The following is a 20,295-nucleotide window of genomic DNA, read 5'->3' as shown; positions in this document are numbered from 1 at the left end:
AACCATTTCAGCACATTCAGCACTAATGAAATCACAAGCATCAACCGGCATTAAGAAACCAAACATTCTCCGTTTAGATTTGATGTGATTATAAGTAGTAAATAACCGAGACTACTCCCTTAATTACACATCTGAACTCAAGCACAACATCAGCAGCCGAACGGTAAAAGATCCATGTGTCGAAGCACAAGCCGAGCCTCTTTCAGCGGTGCGCCAAGCACTTAACCCCAGGACGCTCTGCAGGGACCGTCGAAGCAATTAGTGCACTGTAAAGTCCCTGCAGATGAAAAGCGTCTGCTCAGCGCCCGCTGTAATGAGCATGAGCCTTTTTTTTGCACTTTGTGTTTGACATTTTTGATGCTGCACGTACAGCCTTGAATCGCTGTTTGTGCTGTGCAAACAATAGTACGCTTCCAAGCTCAGATGAGAATGCACAGAGAGAGTCTCGACTATAGGAGCACAGAAAATCCTCCGGCTGTTCAAGCATGTTCCTCAGAACGCGCCTTATGCTTGTAGATTTAGCCTACTTGCATGTGTGTGTATGTGTGTGTGTTGGGGAAAATTGCTTTCTTAGTCGTAATTGCATGTACAAAGACACACGTGTGAAGTGTTTCCTTTCAATTTGTGTGTGCGCGCGTGTGCTCTTTAAGCTGTAATTGCGTCTGTAGAGTTGCGCGGGTGATTTATGGCCGATGCCAGCACAGAGCTAACAAGGGCAATAAATTCCGCCACTTGCTAGCGCTACTGCAAAATGTGTGTGCTCGAGTGTGTGTGTGTGTGTGTGTGTGAGTGTACGTTTACAAACATGGAATTATGTCATGAGGCGTACAACAGAAAAACTGCTTTTCTGTGTTCTCGTCCTCATTCTATCCATCACATCTGCAGACACACAACAGCTGTATGCTAACACTGGGATTGACTCTTCATTGGAATAGTGGCAGGTGAGTGACACAAAGTGCGTGACCTTTGACACTGGTGTCCTGAACTTTGACCCTGGGGAAGGCCACTTCGTGTGAGCTTGCAACATTCATGTGTGTGTGTGAGAGAGAACGAGAGCACTTTTTTTAAGGTAAGTGGTTGCAAACAACTGACAAGGGGTGAATTTAAAAAAAACAACCCTACTAAAAAAAACAGCTTAAACCAGCCTAGGCTGGTTGGCTGGTTTAAGCTGGTCTTAGATGGTCAGGCTGGGAGATGACCAGCTAACACCAGCTTGACTAGACTAGCCAGGCTGGGAGTCCAGCCAAAACCAGGTATGTCCAGCTTAAACCAGGTAAGACCAGGCTGGAAATGGCTGGAAACCAGCCTGGAAATGGCCAAAACCCCTTTAAAACCAGGCTGGTCAACCAGCTAAAACCAGCCAACCAGCCTAGGCTGGTTTAAGCTGGATTTTTCAGCGGGGAAATGAAGTTGAACATTACTATTTTTTATTTGTTTATTTAAATACAGCCTAAATAAATAGTTTGCAACCACTTGCCTTCAAAATTTTTGTAAATGCTGAATGAATCATTTTTTCAGTGTGTAGGAATAGAAAGAAACATGAAAAAATAAAGAGTTTTGCATAGATTGTAACCATAGAAATGGCTTTAAATATAAACGTTTGATGCTGAATTGTCAAGCGACGCCAAAGAGCTTAAAATCACCTAGAGGCGAAACTTAATAGAACGTTTCAATGCAACAGCAGCGGCCAGCAACAGCCCCGGATTCAGCCATTTTGGAGTGAAAGGGATCGGCTCACCATTGAATCTTATTGGTGTCGCGATGGCAAGCAGCTGCTTTGTTTTTATTTTTTTTATTTACGAAGCACATTAAAGCTGAGATACAACCTAAAAAACGACAATACAACACTCACTATGACAATTATCAGCACTTTTAATAGTTTGTTTTACAGACTTATGATATGCTGTTGTTCTATTGGAATCTTCATTCCAAAATGGCCACCGCTCCATCTAGTGGCTGTTTCCCAAATCGCACTAGAGTGTCGCCTCTTGGTCAGTCTATGCTCATTGACGTCGATTTAAACAGCGTGTCATTTCTGAAACACCAAACAGAACTGGAGAAACAGCAACTAACAGACACTAATAAGTATAAAAACCTAATTTGAGAACACAAAACATAATTGAGTACCGGCCATTTTAAAAATAAATATTTTTATCCATTTCTCAGTGAATATAGGCAATGTATTTTGGTGCATTTAAACAAAACTGATTTATTAAACAGATCTATTTATTAGAATAACTGTTTAGTCATTAAACATGTTTAGAAATTGAAAGATATACAAATAAATTCAAGCAAAATATCTCAAAAAAAAAAAAATGACAAGAGTCGGTTGCTCTAACAAGGAGGCAGAAGACCATGGACTCAAGCGTCTGTCACTAGAGCACCTTTAGGGGCCGATCAGACCGAACGCACTTCATGTGTTGGGAGGCTCCTTTTTTGAATGGTTTCCTAACGGTCGCGAGCGTTTATCACGCTGCCTATGCGCCCTGCACGCCTCACATTTTAACTGCCTGCTGCGCCTTACGTTTTTGCTCTTGCGCGCCATGCGCTCTCAGTTGAATAAAACTCAACTCGTAGCGAAAAAATCGTGTTATGTCACTCGCGTTTTTTTTCATTCTCCAATCAAATGAAAGCAGAAAGTTTTTCCGTTAAGGTGCCTTCTGTGTTTATGTTGTCAAGACAACAAGGAATACATTTGAAGATGGATGAAAGACTTGTGGTTGCTGTTCTGAGTTATCCGGAGCTATATGAATTCACAAATCTTGAATATCACAACATTAGTAAATATTAAAGCTATATTAAAATCAACAGCAACACTCTCGCAAAATACCCAGCTGATTCAGTTGTTGCCTAGTGACATAAAAAAAGTGAGCATGCTCCTTTTTTTCTTGTCAACAAAAAGGCAGTGTGATGTGCCTTTTTTGGAACATAAAGGTGCGTTCGATGTGATCGGACCCTTAGAGGTCAGAGGAGTGAGGTTTTACCTGCACAGCACTTTAATAGCTAGCCTACGCTACACTCACCCCCCTAAACCTCACTCCCATCTAAGTCACGGCACCAAAGTAACCCTGCCGGTTCCATATCACTGAACCCACTCTGAGCTGGGATCGAACCGGTGACTTTTCTGATGGGAGTCAGTTGCTCTAACAAGGAGGTTAAAGACCATGACCTCTAGCGTCTATTGGTAAAGCACCGTTAGAGGTCAGAGGAGTGAGCTTTTACCTGCACAGAACTTCACTAGCAGATCTCCGCGACACTCATTCCCCTAAACCTCACTCCCATCTGGGGCATGGCACCAATGCAACCCTACCGGTCCCACACCACCCAACCCACTTCGAGCTGGGATCGAACTGGCGACTTTTCGTATGGGAATCAGTTGCTCTAACAAGGAGGACAAAGATCATATCCTCTAGCGTCTGTCACTAGAGCACCTTTAGAGGTCAGAGGAGTGAGGGTTTACCTCCACAGCACTTCACTAGCTGGCCTCCGCTACTCTCACCCCCCTAAACCTCACTTCCATTAGAGTCACAGCACCAAGGTAACCTGTCGGTTCCTCATCACTAAACCCACTCTAAGCTGGGATCGAACCAGCAACTTTTCTTATGGGAATCGGTTGCTCTAACAAAGAGGCTAAAGATCATGGCCTCTAGCGTCTGTCACTAGAGCACCTTTAGAGGTCAGAGGAGTGAGGGTTTGCCTCCACAGCACTTCACTAGCTGGCCTCCGCTACACTCACCCCCCTAAACCTTATGCCCATCTGAGTCACGGCACCAAGGTAACCCCTCCAGTTCAACAACACTGAACCCGCTCTGAGCTGGGATCAAAGCCTAAGAGCTTTAGTAAAAATAGAGCACTTACGGACATTTATTTTAACGTTTAAACCAGCCCCACAATTAAAAACGAATGTGTGTTACTCTCGACTATACTATAACAGAAAATGAAAGTAAAACTAATCTGAATGTAGTATTTTAAATGTCAATTAGGTGGCGGGTCAAATTTACAAGTGGCTAGACACGACTGCAAAACAATGATAGACATTCAAAAATATACGTTTTGGCAGGGAGAAGGAGAGTGGGATGTAAATGGACTGCAGGCTGGCAGTTTGAGACCCTTGTTTTAAAATAACTGAACTTCACGGGGGGTAGGGGGGCGGGTGGGGGTGATGGGCGAATAATTCTGACTTCAACTATACATTCGGCAAGAACTTCAGGAACATCCTAGACCTGCTATGCTGTTAGTTGAGCTAAACATTACTCAAAAACCTATCTCAGCCTCGACGAATCACAAGCTAAAATGACACCTGAATATCTGCAGTCAAGAAAAGCTCAAATGGAGCCTGGAGGTTGGCGCAATATCCTCAAAGACTCAAAGTCGACTCTAGACAGACACTGATCCACCTGCTGCCAGAACACAAATCTCACAAAAACCACGCTTTTAAAGCTCTTTTACCACACAACACAAGTACAGAGCTGGAGATACTCTGCTTTGTTGCTGTCAGTGAGTTGTAGCAGGCTTCAAAAAGTAGAAGGTGACTGTTCTGCACCGATGTATGTGTGTGTGTGTGTGATTGGTGCCCTTTAAAGGCCACGCTGAACCCTCTTGCTTTAGCTCTAAAAGAAACGGACAGATATTCATGGCTTTCCTATTTTTTTTCCGAATCCCTCATTCCAAGGAGAGGTGAAAGACCACGGGAGATCTGAGGGCCGTTTTGAAACCTCCAGATCATTTTCAGGCAGCTTGCGGGCGAGTAGACACACAAACACACACACCGTTCTGGCCTCTGAACCCCAAACTCTTTCATCCGATCTCGTTTTCCTTTTTCCCTCCGTCTCTCAATTTATACTGTGTTACAAGTCTCGTCGACCTCATCCACACGTAAACTCACTGTCACACATACTCTTATCAAAGCCCTGGGAGAAAAAGGTGAAAACATGAAGGTTTCTTGTCAGGGCGAGCTGGTTACTATGCTGGTGTAAGGTGGTAGACCATCTTGAACCAGAAATATACTAGTTTAAAGTGGTTAAAGGGATAGTTCAACAAAATTAATAGATTTGGTGCTGAATTTGTGCCTTGGTGGTTCAAAAAATGCAAGTCAATCACTATCAGCACTTAAAATAAAAGAACTAGTCAATTAAAAACCAAAACTACCCCATTATTTACTAACCCTCAAGCAATCGTCTGTCTATATGACTTCATTTTGTCATTCGAATACATTTGGAAAAGTTGTACATGTTATCCTGGCTGGTTACTATGCTGGTATAAGGTGGTGGACCATCTTGAACCAGAAATATACCACCTTAAAGTGGTTAAAGGGATAGTTTACCAAAATAAACAGATTTGGTGGTGAAATTGTGCTACTTGGTGGTTCGGAAAACGCAAGTCAATGACTATTACCACATAAAATAAAAGAACCAGTCAATTAAAAATGGAAACTATCCCAAAATTTACTCACCCTCAAGACATCCTCAGTGTATATGACTTTCTTTTGTCATGCGAATACAGTTGGAAAAGGTTTACATGTTATTCTGGCTGGTTACTGTTCTGGTGTGCAGTGGTAGACCATCTTAAACCAGAAATATACTAGTTTAAAGTGGTTAAAGGGATAGTTCAACAAAATTAATAGATTTGGTGCTGAATTTGTGCTTCTTGGTGGTTCAGAAAATGCAAGTCAATGACTATCAGCAGTTAAAATAAAAGAACTAGTCAATTAAAAACGGAAACTACCCCATAATTTACTCACCCTCACACATCCTCAGTGTATATGACTTTCTTTTGTCAATCGTCTGTCTATATGACTTTATTTTGTTATTCGAATACATTTGGAGAAGTTGTACATGTTATCCTGGCTGGTTACTATGCTGGTTTAAGGTGGTGGACCATCTTGAACCAGAAATATACCACCTTAAAGTGGTTAAAGGGATAGTTTACCAAAATAAACAGATTTGGTGCTGAAATTGTACTACTTGGTGGTTCGGAAAACGCAAGTCAATGACTATTACCACATAAAATAAAAGAACCAGTCAATTAAAAATGGAAACTATCCCAAAATTTACTCACCCTCAAGACATCCTTAGAGTATATGACTTTCTTTTGTCATGCGAATACAGTTGGAAAAGGTTTACATGTTATTCTGGCTGGTTACTGTTCTGGTGTAAGGTGGTAGACCATCTCATATCAGAAATATACTAGTTTAAAGTGGTTAAAGGGATAGTTCAACAAAATTAATAGATTTGGTGCTGAATTTGTGCTTTTTGGTGGTTCAGAAAATGCAAGTCAATGACTATCAGCAGTTAAAATAAAAGAACTAGTCAATTAAAAACAGAAACTACCCCATAATTTACTCACCCTCACACATCCTCAGTGTATATGACTTTCTTTTGTCAATCGTCTGTCTATATGACTTCATTTCGTCATTCGAATACATTTGGAAAAGTTGTACATGTTATCCTGGCTGGTTACTATGCTGGTATAAGGTGGTGGACCATCTTGAACCAGAAATATACCACCTTAAAGTGGTTAAAGGGATAGTTTACCAAAATAAACAGATTTGGTGCTGAAATTGTGCTACTTGGTGGTTCGGAAAACGCAAGTCAGTGACTATTACCACATAAAATAAAAGAACCAGTCAATTAAAAATGGAAACTATCCCATAATTTACTCACCCTCAAGACATCCTTAGAGTATATGACTTTCTTTTGTCATGCGAATACAGTTGGAAAAAGTTTACATGTTATTCTGGCTGGTTACTGTTCTGGTGTGCAGTGGTAGACCATCTTAAACCAGAAATATACTAGTTTAAAGTGGTTAAAGGGATAGTTCACCAAAATAAACAGATTTGGTGCTGAAATTGTGCTATTTGTTGGTTCAGAAAACACAAGTCAATGACTATTAGCACTTAAAATTTAAATAAATGTCCATTCAAAATAAAAATGACCCCATAATTTACTCACCCTTAAGCAATCAAGTGTACTGTATATGACTATAATTTGTCAGTTGAACACAGTCGGAAAAGTTTTACATGTTATCCTGTTTGGTTTCTATGCTGGTGTAAGGTGGTGGACCATCTTGAACCAGCCTTTTTTGTTGACAAGAAAAAAAAGAAGCGTAGTGGTCTTTTTTTAATGTCACTAGGCAATGACTGAATCATCTGCAAATTGTGCGTGAGTGTTGCTGTCGACGTAGTTATAATTGTAATATTATATATGACTTTCTTTTGTCAGATGAATACAGTCGGAATAGTTTTATCCTGGCTATCCATGCTATATAATGATGATGCATAGTGAGATTTATTTTGAAGCTTCCAAAAAAAATGTTACAAAAAAAAACAACAACAATATATGCCTCCAGGGCATTAGCTCATGTCTTATGAAGCTGACTGATGTGTTTTTGTTATAGAATTATTCACATTTCTTTAAAATTATACTCTCCAATTTTATGTCACTGATACAAAAGTCAACTACTGTACATCTTTAACTCTTTGAATAACATACCAACAAACTTTGTATTATTTCTAGGTGAACCGTCCCTTTAAGATGGCTTTTGCAACACAGTGGCTGATGTCAGCCATGCTGCGCTAATGGCCAGCTTGGATTTACCAGATACAAACACCCACAGCTGCTAGCTTAAAGCTGGATATTCCAACAGGCAGAGTCCTTTTGTTCCACACACACTACATTTTCACAGTTTATTATACCTTGGTCACCTTTAGTGGCTGATGGATATCAGCTACACACATATTTTCACACATACTTCATCTCCCCTTGCGGATTTCTTGGTCTTATAGATTTAAGAAAAATAACGTGTCGCGTTTGCTTGTGCTAAACTAGCTAGGACGAATGCCAGGAGGTTGCTAGGAGGTTCCAGAGTTTTTTTAATGAGTTGCTATGCAGTTACCAGGTAGTTTTATAGGAAATCCTACTGTTTTAAACGAAAATATGCCACAAATCTCACATTTTCAGCTTTAAAGATAGGGATTTGGTGCTTAATTGAATGTGTTTTCACACAATTTGTATTACTTTTAGGTTAAAAATTAAATAATATACTAAAGTACAGAATTTGTTCAAACCCCAAGTCAAGTATAAATAATAGTATAAGCACAGATACTATCATTTTCTCTGACAGAAAATGCACTGTCAAGGGAAAAGAGAATGACTGAGTGAAAGGAAAATGGGAGAGAGAGAGAGAGAGAGAAAGAGAGAGAGAGAGAGAGAGAGAGAGAGGGAGAGAGAGAGAGTGAGAGAGGGAGAGAGAGAGAGAGAGAAAGAGAGAGAGAGAGAGAGAGAGAGAGAGAGAGAGTGAGAGAGGGAGAGAGAGAGAGAATGAAGGTTAAAGCGAAGTGTCTGGGTCAGACACAACGGCATGACAACTGCAATAAATGTAAATAAAAGAGCTTTGTGTGGTAATTCAGTCCACCCGACAGAGGCTCTGCGCATAAATCAACCTTACACTCACACACTCCCTCTTTGACACATACACACATATTTCTCTATGCAGAAATCATTATTTGTCACCACACATACACATGTATCCACTTTGTCCAACAGAAAAAAATAGACAAAAACAAATGATCCCATCAAAATAGTGCATGTGAACCGAATGCAGTGTACAAAAAAATGTTAACCACAACCATATCAAAATTTCAATCATACTTCAATCGCTCCCCCTCCATCTCAACTGTCAAAACGCGACCCAAATAAAATGTAGGCCAATGCAGTGTTTAACTGGCCTGAGGTGATAGACAAACCACTGAACACTATTCACTCTTCATTTATATGTACCAGGAAGTCACTGTGAGTGGCATGATTTTCCCTTTTTGTACTAGAGTCAACTTACAGGCTTCATCTACAGTTTATTAAACTCGAATCAATCCCCAGTGATTAATCCAGGCAAATATAGCTCCTATGAAACACCACAATATTGTGTTTCAGAAAAATGTGTAACATTATCCGTTTACCTCTTAGAGAAAGACTGTGGCTGCGTCTAAAGTATGTGAACCGAGTAGTATGTCTGTATTCAAAGAATTGGAAAAACAGTATGTGAGAAGTACCCGAAAGACCTACTACTTCCTGTGAGATTCTGAAGTGCGCATGGAATGGACGCTATACTACCCCATGATGCACCGCAGGGGAATTCATGAATGGGAGTAAAGTGACGCAACTGACACAGGTAGATCATGGGATGACAAAGTGGCAGATGTAGTATGTCCTAGTTCAGGGATGGGCAAACTTGATCCTTGAGGGCTGGCGTCCCTGCAGAGTTTTGTTCCAACACTAGTCAAACACACCTGAACAAGCTAATCAGTGTCTTCAAGATCACTAGAATCTATAAGCAGGTGGTTTTGATTAGAGTAGGAGCTAAACTGTGCAGGACACCGGCCTTCCAGGACCGAGTTTGCCCACCCCTGTCCTAATTCAATGCATACTACTCACATTCAGTTGGGTGGTCGGAGTTTTATAGGTTGCTAGGCAGCCAATCGTTTTCTCAGAAGATAGCAAGCTGTCACTCTGATACAAATTTAATTTAAAGACAAAATTACAAAGCACTACAGTGTTTGGCTGTTCTTTGTTTGACTGAGATAATTAGTCTACCGAAATGTGTATATCTGATACATGCTGAACAGTCAGTTCTGTGCGATCCTCGCGGCATTCATTGAACTGGTGCGTCTGGAAGGTGCGAGTGCGTCACGCTGCTTGTGCGTACACCTTCATTGGAAATAAAAAATTTGTGCAAACTTTAGAAAAGATGCGATATGCGAACAGCCCCTAAAAGGACACCGTCATTTTCTCCAGCTGTTGCACAGACATGCTGGATCCACCTGATTTGTTTACAAATGGTTTGAGGATGCATTCCTTGGGAGTTTGCGGGGCCTTCACTGGACATTTTCCCATTAGCAAAGACATTTTCCAGTTAGACTGTATCTTACTCTTTATGTGGGTTAAATTTGGGGGTTCAGGTGACTAAGATGTGAAGCGAGAGAATACTGTAATTTTTCAAAGTATAAGCTTTTTCAAAATAAAAGATCGCTCGGACTCCAATTATAAATAAAACGGAAATAACAATGATTTCTTGTGTGGCCTGATACCAATTGACCCAAGAACCTATACCGATCTGTGGCCAGGTGGTTGAGGACCACTGGTATAGATCTTACCTTTCTAACGGTCGGGTAGTACAATTTAATTCAATTACTTTACTTACTGTATAAAACCATGCAGCTTTTTTGTAGTAAGTTTTTTTTTTTCCGGCAAGCAGCATTTACAGTAGTGAACCTATAATCGTCTAAAGCAGTACAGTGTCATCTTACAAGATTGTATACTACAATAGTGTAATTTCAGCCATCTGTTGGTATATGATCCATTATTTGTTATTTTGTAAATAATATTTTTCAAGTATCAACAGTTGAAATTTAATCCATAAAGTATTATTGACAGTTCACCTAAAGTAATAATGTTCTGTTTAGGCTTCAGTAAAATGCTTTACCTAATTGCAGCCATCAACTATCAGCATTATCACTACAATTAGAAAAAAAACTCAACCAGCACATACCTGTTTCTTCGTCAATGGTAAATCTTCCAAGACCACTGCCATCACGTATCGAATACTGCACTTCACCATCTCTCCCCGTGTCATCGTCCCTTGCAGAGACCTGGAGTACAGAAGTTCCAATCCGAACACTTTCCTTTACTGATCCATTCATGGCGAAACTTGAGAAATATGGTGCATACAGGTTCTCGTTGACATCCACCACCTCCAGTTCAACAAAGCTAACTGATAGGAGGGACACAGGTCGACCTTTATCCTTTGCCCGCACTGTTAGGTTGAAAAACTGTTGAGTTTCGTAATCCAGCTCCTTGGTAAGACGAATTGCACCACTTGTCTTGTCAACCTCGAAACGACCATCATAGTCATTATCAAGTAAGTACCGGACCTGCCCTCCAAGTCCCAGATCAGGGTCTTGAGTGTCCAGCCAGGCGATTACAGTGCCCACTGGGAGGTCTTCAAGTGCACGGGCGTTGGCAACACTTGGGATGAAAGCAGGTGGACAATCGTTAACATCCTCAAGTGTGATTTTAAGAGTTGTAATTGAAAATCGTTGGGCTGCTCGTTCTGCTCTGTCTCGTGCTTCCACTTTTAATATGAACAATGGAACCAACTCACGGTCCAGCTGACCTGCAACATACACAATCCCACTGGAGCTGTTAATGCCAAATTGGGAGGTGCTGGTTAGCAGAGAATACTGGATCTCTCCATTAAGACCTTGATCTTTGTCAGTAGCCTCTACTTGAATGACTTCAGTACCAATCGGAGTGTTTTCAGAAATGCGAGCATGATAGCCACCATCCTGAAGAAACTGTGGTGCGTTGTCATTTGCATCTGCTATGTAAACTGTAAGAAGCCGCCAGGTGGATCTTTGCGGTTGGCCTAAATCATACAGCGTAATGTTTAAAAGATAGCGGTCAGTTTTTTCACGGTCAAGAGGGAGGAAGATGCTAATTACACCATTCAGAATTCCAATACTAAAACAACTATCTGTGTTGCCGTCAGCAATGGCATGTAAAAGCTGTCCATTAAACCCAGTGTCTCCATCAAGGGCTTTTACCTGAAACACACTTGTACCAACTTCTACATCCTCACGCACAGTGATGTCTGTTGGGAAGGATTTGTCAAATTGAGGAGTTTGACGGTTCACAGAGAACAGGTCAATAAAGCCTTCGTCCATTTTGGGCTTACTGCTAGCTTTGGCTTTCTTCAGAAGTTTCTCTGCCAGTCGTTGGGCTACTCTGGTTTCGGTACAACTAAAGCTCTTGGGTGGTGACTTCCCTTGCACTACAGATATGTTTACAAACATAGGATCTGAAAAGTGTTCTCCATCGGTGGCAGTAATTTTTAGACTGAATGAGTTTTTGGGTGCTGCGGTGATGAGGGAGTGACGTAATGTCATGACGCCAGAGTCAGGATTTAACTCAAAGTACCCTCGCTCATTCCCAGAGAGGATCTTATATTTGACTAGCTCAAGCTCATCAATATCTATGGCAGATATTGTGGCAATTACCTCACCTACTGGGAGTTCTCGGGAGACAACACCAACGCAAGCTACTTTCTCAAAGAGGGGTTTGTTATCATTAACATTTTCAAGATGCACAGTGATGTTGACTTCACTCTCACGCCTATATGGAGAACCCCAGTCAGAAGCACGAACCACAAAACTAAAACTCTCAAGAGATGATTCAAAGTCTAGCTCCTGTGTTGTGGTTACTGCTCCGGTGAACTGCTGCACGCTGAATGGTAATGGTGTCAAGCTAGCCATACTGTATGTGATGTACCCATTTTCCCCATGGTCATCATCCGAAGCAGTCACCACAACAACAGTAGTGCCTACAGCTACACTTTCATTGACAAATACTTCATAAGATTGTTGGGCAAATGATGGTGCATTATCATTAGCATCTTCAAGAATGACTTTAACCTTGACCCTAAGATCACTGTCGACTTCTAAGACCTCTAACTCAAATACTTCCTGCTTGAGTTGGGTGAGCCAGCGTGCTGTGCTAATCACGCCTGTCATAGTGTTGATACTGAAAAACCCTGAATCAGCAGATGGGGTCAGGATGTACTCAGCGTCATCAGGCTCTGGCTGGAGTTTTACAGCCTCCACAATAGTTCCGGGAGGGGCAACCTCACTCAAGAGGACCTCGTATTGATCCTTCTGAAAAGTGACTTCTACAGGGGGTGGTCTTGATAATCGTAAGTGTACTATTTGCACAGCAGATAACTTCTGAGGTGTTCCACGATCTCGAGCCTGCAAGCTGAGGTTTAGTCCAAATGGATAGCTGTCCCAGTCAAACTGCTCCATTGCACGAAGTACAAACTCGTTAGATCCTTTCATACTGTCTTCCTCATCCACCATTTCTTGACTTGGCACATCTGTCCTTTCAATGCTGAATAGCTCAAGAAGATCCCCAGCCACAATGCTCACTGTCTCAATCTCTCCATTCTTCCCTTCATCCAGATCTTCTACGGTGACCACAGCTATGATGGGGGACTTTTCAGTCCATACCGGAGCCAATGTAACAATACTTAAAGTGGGTACATGCTCGTTAATCCGTTCTACATGAACAAAAAGTTTTGCTGTACTGCTTACACCATTATTCCCATATAGTTTCATCCCCCGATCCACAGCCTGGATCTCAAGATCGTATCGGCTTTGAATGTCCACGTCCAGCTTTCCACTTAGAGAAACAACTCCACTAGTTGGGTGCACAGCGAACAGCTCCATTCGCTCCTTGAAAAAGTAATAGAACTCTCCATTTGATCCTATATCAGCATCCGTGGCAGTGACCTGAGCTATGCTGGTACGCAGGGGTGTGCTTTCTGCAATGGTAACCGAATACGTAGTCGGGGAGAAAAGAGGACGAAGGTCATTCATATCCAATACCTGCACACTAACTTTAGTCCAGGCCTCGAGTGTATCACCCTTTAGGGAAGCTTTCACTGTTAACACGTAGTTGTCCTGAACCTCACGATTCAAGATGGCAGCATTCCCCCCTTTAGTTCGTATCCGCAGGAAGCAGAAGTCACCCAGAGTGTATTCCTCAGCCTTGAAGAATCCTTCCTCGTCCCCAGAGGTGATGCGGTACCTCACCTCCCAGGAGTGATGTTGGAGCGGGATGCCCATGCGCACCTGGCTGGAGGCATAGGTGCGGGCGGCTGAGTTCTCATAGACTGACGCATGGTACAGTGGTTGAGTAAACTGCAGGCGGAACCTTTCGCCTTGGCAGTGCCCTGGAGGCACAGTAAAGAATAGCAAGAGGGCCAGTTGTAGGAGAATGGCCCATATGCCTGCCCAAAGGGCCATGCTCACTGCCATCCCATCACCAAACCCATCCTGGAAACAGAGAGAGAGAGAGAGAAGGAGAGAAATGCATTAGACAAGAGTAGATGTCATGACAATACACAACCTGACCTTTCATACCTAAAGGTGAGAGGTCACCAGTAATCGGTTAAAATGATCAAACACAAGCAGAGGAAGTCTTTTACCACAGAGGGAATGGTAGCCAGGCAACCACTAACCAAATGACATCACTACTCATGTCTCAAAACGGACACCGACACACAATTACATACTACAGAAAAACCAGGAGGATGCAATTCAGGAAAATTCACTTGCACACACACTCTGCACAGAAGAAAATACAGCCGGAGAATGCAAGTCAGGAACAAAATAATTACAGAGAACGAAAGATCAAAAATATAACCCGTGAAAACGAACACACACACATACACACACGTTATATGACATGGTTTTAAAAAAAGCTCTCGAGAAGTTACAAAATGTTGTGGAATCAGCAATACTGGTTATGATAAAGTGCTGCAGTAGAGGAAGTCTGTGTGTGTGTGGGTTTACTTAACTATCCATGGCCAAACAAAATTGTCCCTAGTAGTTACTCAAATCTTATAGACCCTCTGGGGGCCTAAAAAAAAGCTTTATACAACAAGAGGGTTTAGGTACGTGTTTGTAAGTTTATGGTTGCACATCTGTTAGTGTGGTAAATCAACTTATTTTAGACACTGGTTGTTTTGTGTGTGCCTTGCAGGATGGTTAAGATCTGTTCCAGTCCACAAAAATGCAATGCTGACCTTACCATGTACACACACTTTATCCAACTTTGCCCACACAAAAACACACAAGCATACACAAAATACACACACACACACACACACACACACACACACACACACACACACACACACACACACACACACACACACACACACACACACAAAGAATGGAGTTGCTGTGGTCAGCCCACACATGACTCAGCACACACATACACACACACTAATACATTCCATCTCTAATGATATCCTTTAGCAGACTCACCAACACGGTCTCACAAATTGGAAAAGACACACACATAGAGAGAGTATTCAAAATTGCAGAGATCAGCTTATTTTATTTCTCCGGGTCTATTTCTCTCAGCTTCTCACTCCGTCACACTCTTGTTCTCTTTCTTTGTGTCCACATACACACACACAGACAGACTGTCAGATTAAAACCAGCAGGCATTTTGGAGCAGTCAAGGTTCAGTACGCAAACAGCGTCTTGTCTCCCCTAAAGCCTTGTTTAGACTGACCAAATCTCCGGCTCAGCTGGCCAGAGACATTAAACATCACAAAAAAACAACACACACCGCAAGGCCAACACAAACACCACAGTCTATAAACTTATACACACCATCGAATACACCTAGCTAAAAACATTTTTGGACTTTCCATTGTGGTTACTCTCATATTAAAAGGTCACAACTTTAGTTGAAAAGGTCACTTTCGAATAATGCTACGCTAAAAACAAACATTTTCCTTCAGCTTAGTCCCTTATTTATCAGGGGTCACCACAGAGGAACGAACCGCCAACTGTTCCAACATATGTTTCACACAGCAGATGCACTTCCAGCTGCATCTACTTCCCAGAGCAGGCCCGGCGCTACGGGGGGGCAAAGGGTGGCATTGCCCCCTCAGACAGAGTTTGTGCCCCCCCAGTTTTTATAAAGGATTGTTCACTCAAACTGAAAATTCTTTCTGTCATTAATTATTAACACTCCCGTCCTTCCAACCTTCAGAACACACATTTAAATATTTTAAAATATATGACATAGCAATTAAATTATGAAAATGGTGAGGTTAAAGCTAGTCCTATAGTCCAGAGATCCGGTCCCCGCGTCAGGTCTGGTGCGCCAGTAAATAGCCTTTAAAACGCGCACACGGCGATGGAGGCGCACTCAACTCACAAGGGAGAAAATGGGTGACATGATAGGAGCAGCTTAATTCATTACATGTTTTGGTTAACTAATTATTTAAACACAACTCTCTTGAGCTCTAAAAGGAAAAAACACATAAGAAATTTGCTGTTAAATTAATTTTAGCAGAGACGCAACTGCCAGTCATTTATTAGTTATTCGGGAAGATGTAGCCTAATAAAAATGTTTTAATAAAATAAATAGTTTACTGCACAGTCCCACAGTAGGCTACACTATAAATAATATTTTAATTTATTTATTAATATTATTATTAATATTATTACAATTAAGCTAAAATTGACAAAACGCAGAACCCTTTGAATGTTTGCTTTCATTTTGCTGAAAAGTGCACTTTTACAGTTGCGTAGAGAAACATCCCATTATGCAACTGCAGTCAAGGTATAACACATAATAAATGCATTTTGCGTTTAAAGATGATCGGCCTGCGAAGTCAAGTTTGCAGTGTTATAAATGGAATAGGTATAGTGCTTAAGTGGATTTACCCCGGATCAACCGAGAAATCTCGTGCGCTGCAGGTAGGCAGAATGATAATCTTTTAAAAATACGTAACATAGGCTATACTGCTATTTGCTCATGCAAAATTAAACAACATAAAATATATTGTAGATCTGTTTTAAGAGCTAAAATACAACATATCGAGTTTGTTTTGACTTAGCTCATGGCCCTAAAATGAAAATAACCTGAAAACAAGCTATTAAAAAAGGCCTAATAAATAAAATAATTAATAAATAAAATGACGGGTAGGCCTAGAAACTATGGTACATATGGTTTATGATGGTTTACAATATCACGAAAAAAGCACATTTATAATAGCCTTAGACAAATCTTTGTTTTTACATTTAAAATGATGAAAAAAAAGTTATATAGCATATAAAAATTTAACCAATTTTCACGGTAATAACTGTGAATTTTTGTATCTTTTTTAGGTATTTTTCGGCTACACTAATGCCTTAAAATGTAATTGTTTTGAATGACATTAGATTGTCACATTTAGCTTTTCCCCAACACTGATGTTGGTTGTGAAGCGTGATGACTCGGTTAAGCTGATTTCACTATATTTATTTACCGGTTAAATGAATTGTCTGATCGTGGGTCAGCTTGCATGTGTGGGCATAATTTGACGTCTTTACCTAAAACTTTAAACATTCATAGGGCTGTTATTTGAAATAAAACGGAAATAAGGAGAATAACATATGATTTAAAGCACTCGTTTGGCACTGAAGCTATCATCCGTCTGCATTAATAAGCGGTATGCATTACCATCGTTAATAAAATTCGTAATAGCAAAACTGCGTATTGTTATTACTTTTAAAACGTAGCCTATATTACTGCCTTAGGTCAGTAACTTAGGCAGTAATGCAAAGTAATAATAAATGCGAATAAATAGCCTAAATGAAAGAAACAAGAGACCAAAATCAGTCACCAGGTCTAGTGCCCCCCTATGGATTTAAAGTGCCCCCTCAGTTTTGACTTCCTGGCGCCGGGCCTGTCCCAGAGTAAAGTGGACACTATACTGTCAGTGAGTGCCGTCTTTCGGATGAGACGTTAAACCAAAGTCCTGACTCCCTGTGGTTGTTAAAATTCACATGGCACTTCTCGTAAAGAATAGGGGTGTAACCTCTTTGTCCTGGCCAAATTCCCTTCATTGGCCAATACCGCCTGCCAATCATCCACATCCACTGAATTGGCTCTATCACTGTTTCTCCACTCCTCCAATAGCTGGTGTTTGGCGAGTGCCGTTGTCTTGTGGCTGCCGTCGCATCATCAAAGTGGATGCTACACACTGGTGGTGGTGTGGAGAAATCCCCCTCATGATTGTGAAGCACTTTGGGTGTATGGCCATACACAATAAATGCACTTTTGTTACGGTTGTAGGTTTGTGTGCACCCCTGAGTGTCTGTTTTGGTCACATGGTTTTGTTTTGGTGTTCTACGTGTATCTTTTATGTCAGTGTTATGTCTCCTGCTATGGCAGAGCTTATGCTGTCCTGATTAGCCAGCCGGCTGCGGCTCGTTATCTCTGCTATATCTGGACAGCGCTCTTCTTGTCAGTTGGTTGTTGGTTGTTCATGTGTTTCTGTCTGTTGTCAGGACTGATCAGCTACTCTGGTTCCACAGTCTGACTCCCGTTCCCGACTAAGTGTGACCACACCTAGTACCTTTGTTTTGTTTATTTCTGTTTGCACTTTTCCCCTTGTTATATTGACTCAGTCAATAAAGTTTAACTTGCAATTTTGTTACTCATTTATACCAGTGAAAACAATATAAAGCCTTTTTTAAACCTGCCAAGTGGGGACCTTCATTAACTGCAATGATATTGAGTGTAGAAACACACAAACAACATACAACCCCTAAAGATGTGTACATATTCAAAATACTTTGTATGAGATTTAGGATGGAGACCTCATGGAGACCACAAAAATGACCCCTACAAGGTCAAAATGTACTGGTATTTCTATACTTATGGGGACATTTGCACCCCATGACTTAAGGAATACAAAGCGCGCACACGAACCCACACACTCATTAACTACAAAGATATTCCCTCGAAACACTATCAATATAAAGCCATTATCCACATAAGCGCAAAACATTATCAACACATGAAGCCATTATGACAAGCCGTTGTCAATACAATTGAACACTACATTGACTATGACACCAATTTTCCCCCAACAAGTCACGCAAGCACATCTAAACCACATGTACTGCCAACAACGCTCTGCAAAACACTGTTAACAAAACACGTACGACTCATTCACCTATGACAAATACACACTCCAGAGTGAAACTGCACGTAAAAGGTCACGCTTTGGGTTTTCTTTTCTAATGGAAAGTGTTTATCGGATGATATTTTGTTATCTGCAAACCGCAATATAATCCATTCACTGGCAGCTCTGCGTTTAGGAAGAGCCGTCTCGCTCCACTGCATTCCAATGTGTGTGTGTGTTTGTTGGTTTGTTACGTGACGGACAATCCAATATTCCGAGTAACAGACAGGAAGTGATGTAGAACAAAGAAAGCACATTTCCATAACAGAGGGAATGCTAAATGACAAGGGTGTGCGTGAGATGCTCTGATGTCTACTGACCAGGGCACAGGCCTTTCGCTTCAGTTTCATGTTTAAGAAAAGCCGGACAGACGCACTTCACATAAATGTCTGCGATGTGTTAGAGCTGTCACAACAGCAACATTTCAGTTGCTGATACCAATGGCGAAGACAGTTTACAATCGGGCTGAGTTACAGTCAAGTTTCCACCGTATAGCTAATATTGGTCTATAATATGTAGAGTAAAACATCTAATGCATACAAATATTGCTCACCATATATAAGTACACCCCTTATAAAACCCTCATTTAAATTAAATAAAAATTTTCGATAGGAAGCTTTATTTGTGCTCATAGACCATTTCAATGTGGTGATGTCACTGCCCCATGAACATTGTTAAACTATTTCATAACCATAACAAGAAGCAATTCAATCACATCTTAAGGTTAAAACAGCCGCCATAACATTATTTATCAATATATGGAGCTTTTTGGATTCTTTGAAGCTGTAGAAACTAAAAATCTAAAACAGGAAATCAATCGATCGTTGAAATCATGATAAGCAATCCAATGATTGGCTGACTTCACACCAGAGTAATGACATCATCTGATTAATATTTAATTATCCATATGAGCAAACTTTATATAAAATTCGTAGAAAACTGTTTGTTCAATATAATACTCAATAACTCTCCACATGTGTTGTGGGCTGCAGGCTTTACACTTTCATGTGTCGAGAGTATTTAACAATTTATTTAGGTTTACTTTTAGAGCGGATTTTCTTCATTATAGTAGCCTAGGCCTATTCATGTTTCTTGATCAGCGAATTTAAATTGATTTTACATCAAAAAAGCAGGCTTTTAGTAAAGTAGTACTAGTAGGCTTTGTAAAAAGTCCATATTAATAAATCGTCCCCTCGGAATTATAAGGTTGTCTCTGCGTTCTGAATGATTTTGAGGGTGCTTTCACACCTGTGAATCGATTCAGTTGTTCCGAAAAGAGATTACAAATGTTACATTGTTGCTCTTTGCTCTTGGAGCGGTTCGCTTTCACACTGCAAAGTTTCTAATCGGACCAAAAGAGCTAAAACAAGTCACGTGCGAGTAAACTCTCCTCACATTGGTCAGAGTGTCAGGGTTTATTTTGCAGCATCCCGCTCAGCTGTCAGGAGAGGTGGTGGTTTGGTGGTGATTGACAAGGTGCGCCCGCGCGACATGTCTGAGGAGAGATGCGGTGGGGAGGGGTGAGAAGGGTGCGCGACGATGCCTATTTGAGGACCGGGAGGGAGACGCGAGATTACCGTGTGATTATCACTCGTTTGCAGGCATCCGGAGACTCGCGAAACTTCCCGCCCTACTCATAATTCTCTCTTCATATTCTCCTATTACATATCCATAAAACACAGTGATATAACCGCGCTCGGATCGGATCGC

General features: G+C 41.1%; 1 protein-coding gene across 7 annotated transcripts in view; it reads right to left on the bottom strand.

Moving 5' to 3' along the window:
* fat3a (FAT atypical cadherin 3a) overlaps positions 1-20,295 on the bottom strand; it is a 330,154-nt gene that overhangs the window by 187,335 nt on the left and 122,524 nt on the right. For all 7 annotated transcript variants that reach the window (XR_015508748.1, XM_087283200.1, XM_087283201.1 and 4 more), the window contains exon 3: positions 10,543-13,882. Coding sequence is in view for 6 of the 7 variants with exons in the window: in XM_087283200.1 (XP_087139326.1) it covers positions 10,543-13,864 (3,322 nt within the window). In the remaining variant the exon portion in view is untranslated. The remainder of the gene's footprint in view (positions 1-10,542; positions 13,883-20,295) is intronic.

The sequence above is a fragment of the Danio rerio genome, chromosome 15, assembly GCF_052040795.2.
Source record: "Danio rerio strain M-AB ecotype USA chromosome 15, GRCz13ab, whole genome shotgun sequence".
Taxonomy (NCBI): domain Eukaryota; kingdom Metazoa; phylum Chordata; class Actinopteri; order Cypriniformes; family Danionidae; genus Danio; species Danio rerio.
Note: the sequence above shows the minus strand (reverse complement) of the source record. Positions and strands in the feature narration are given on the sequence as shown.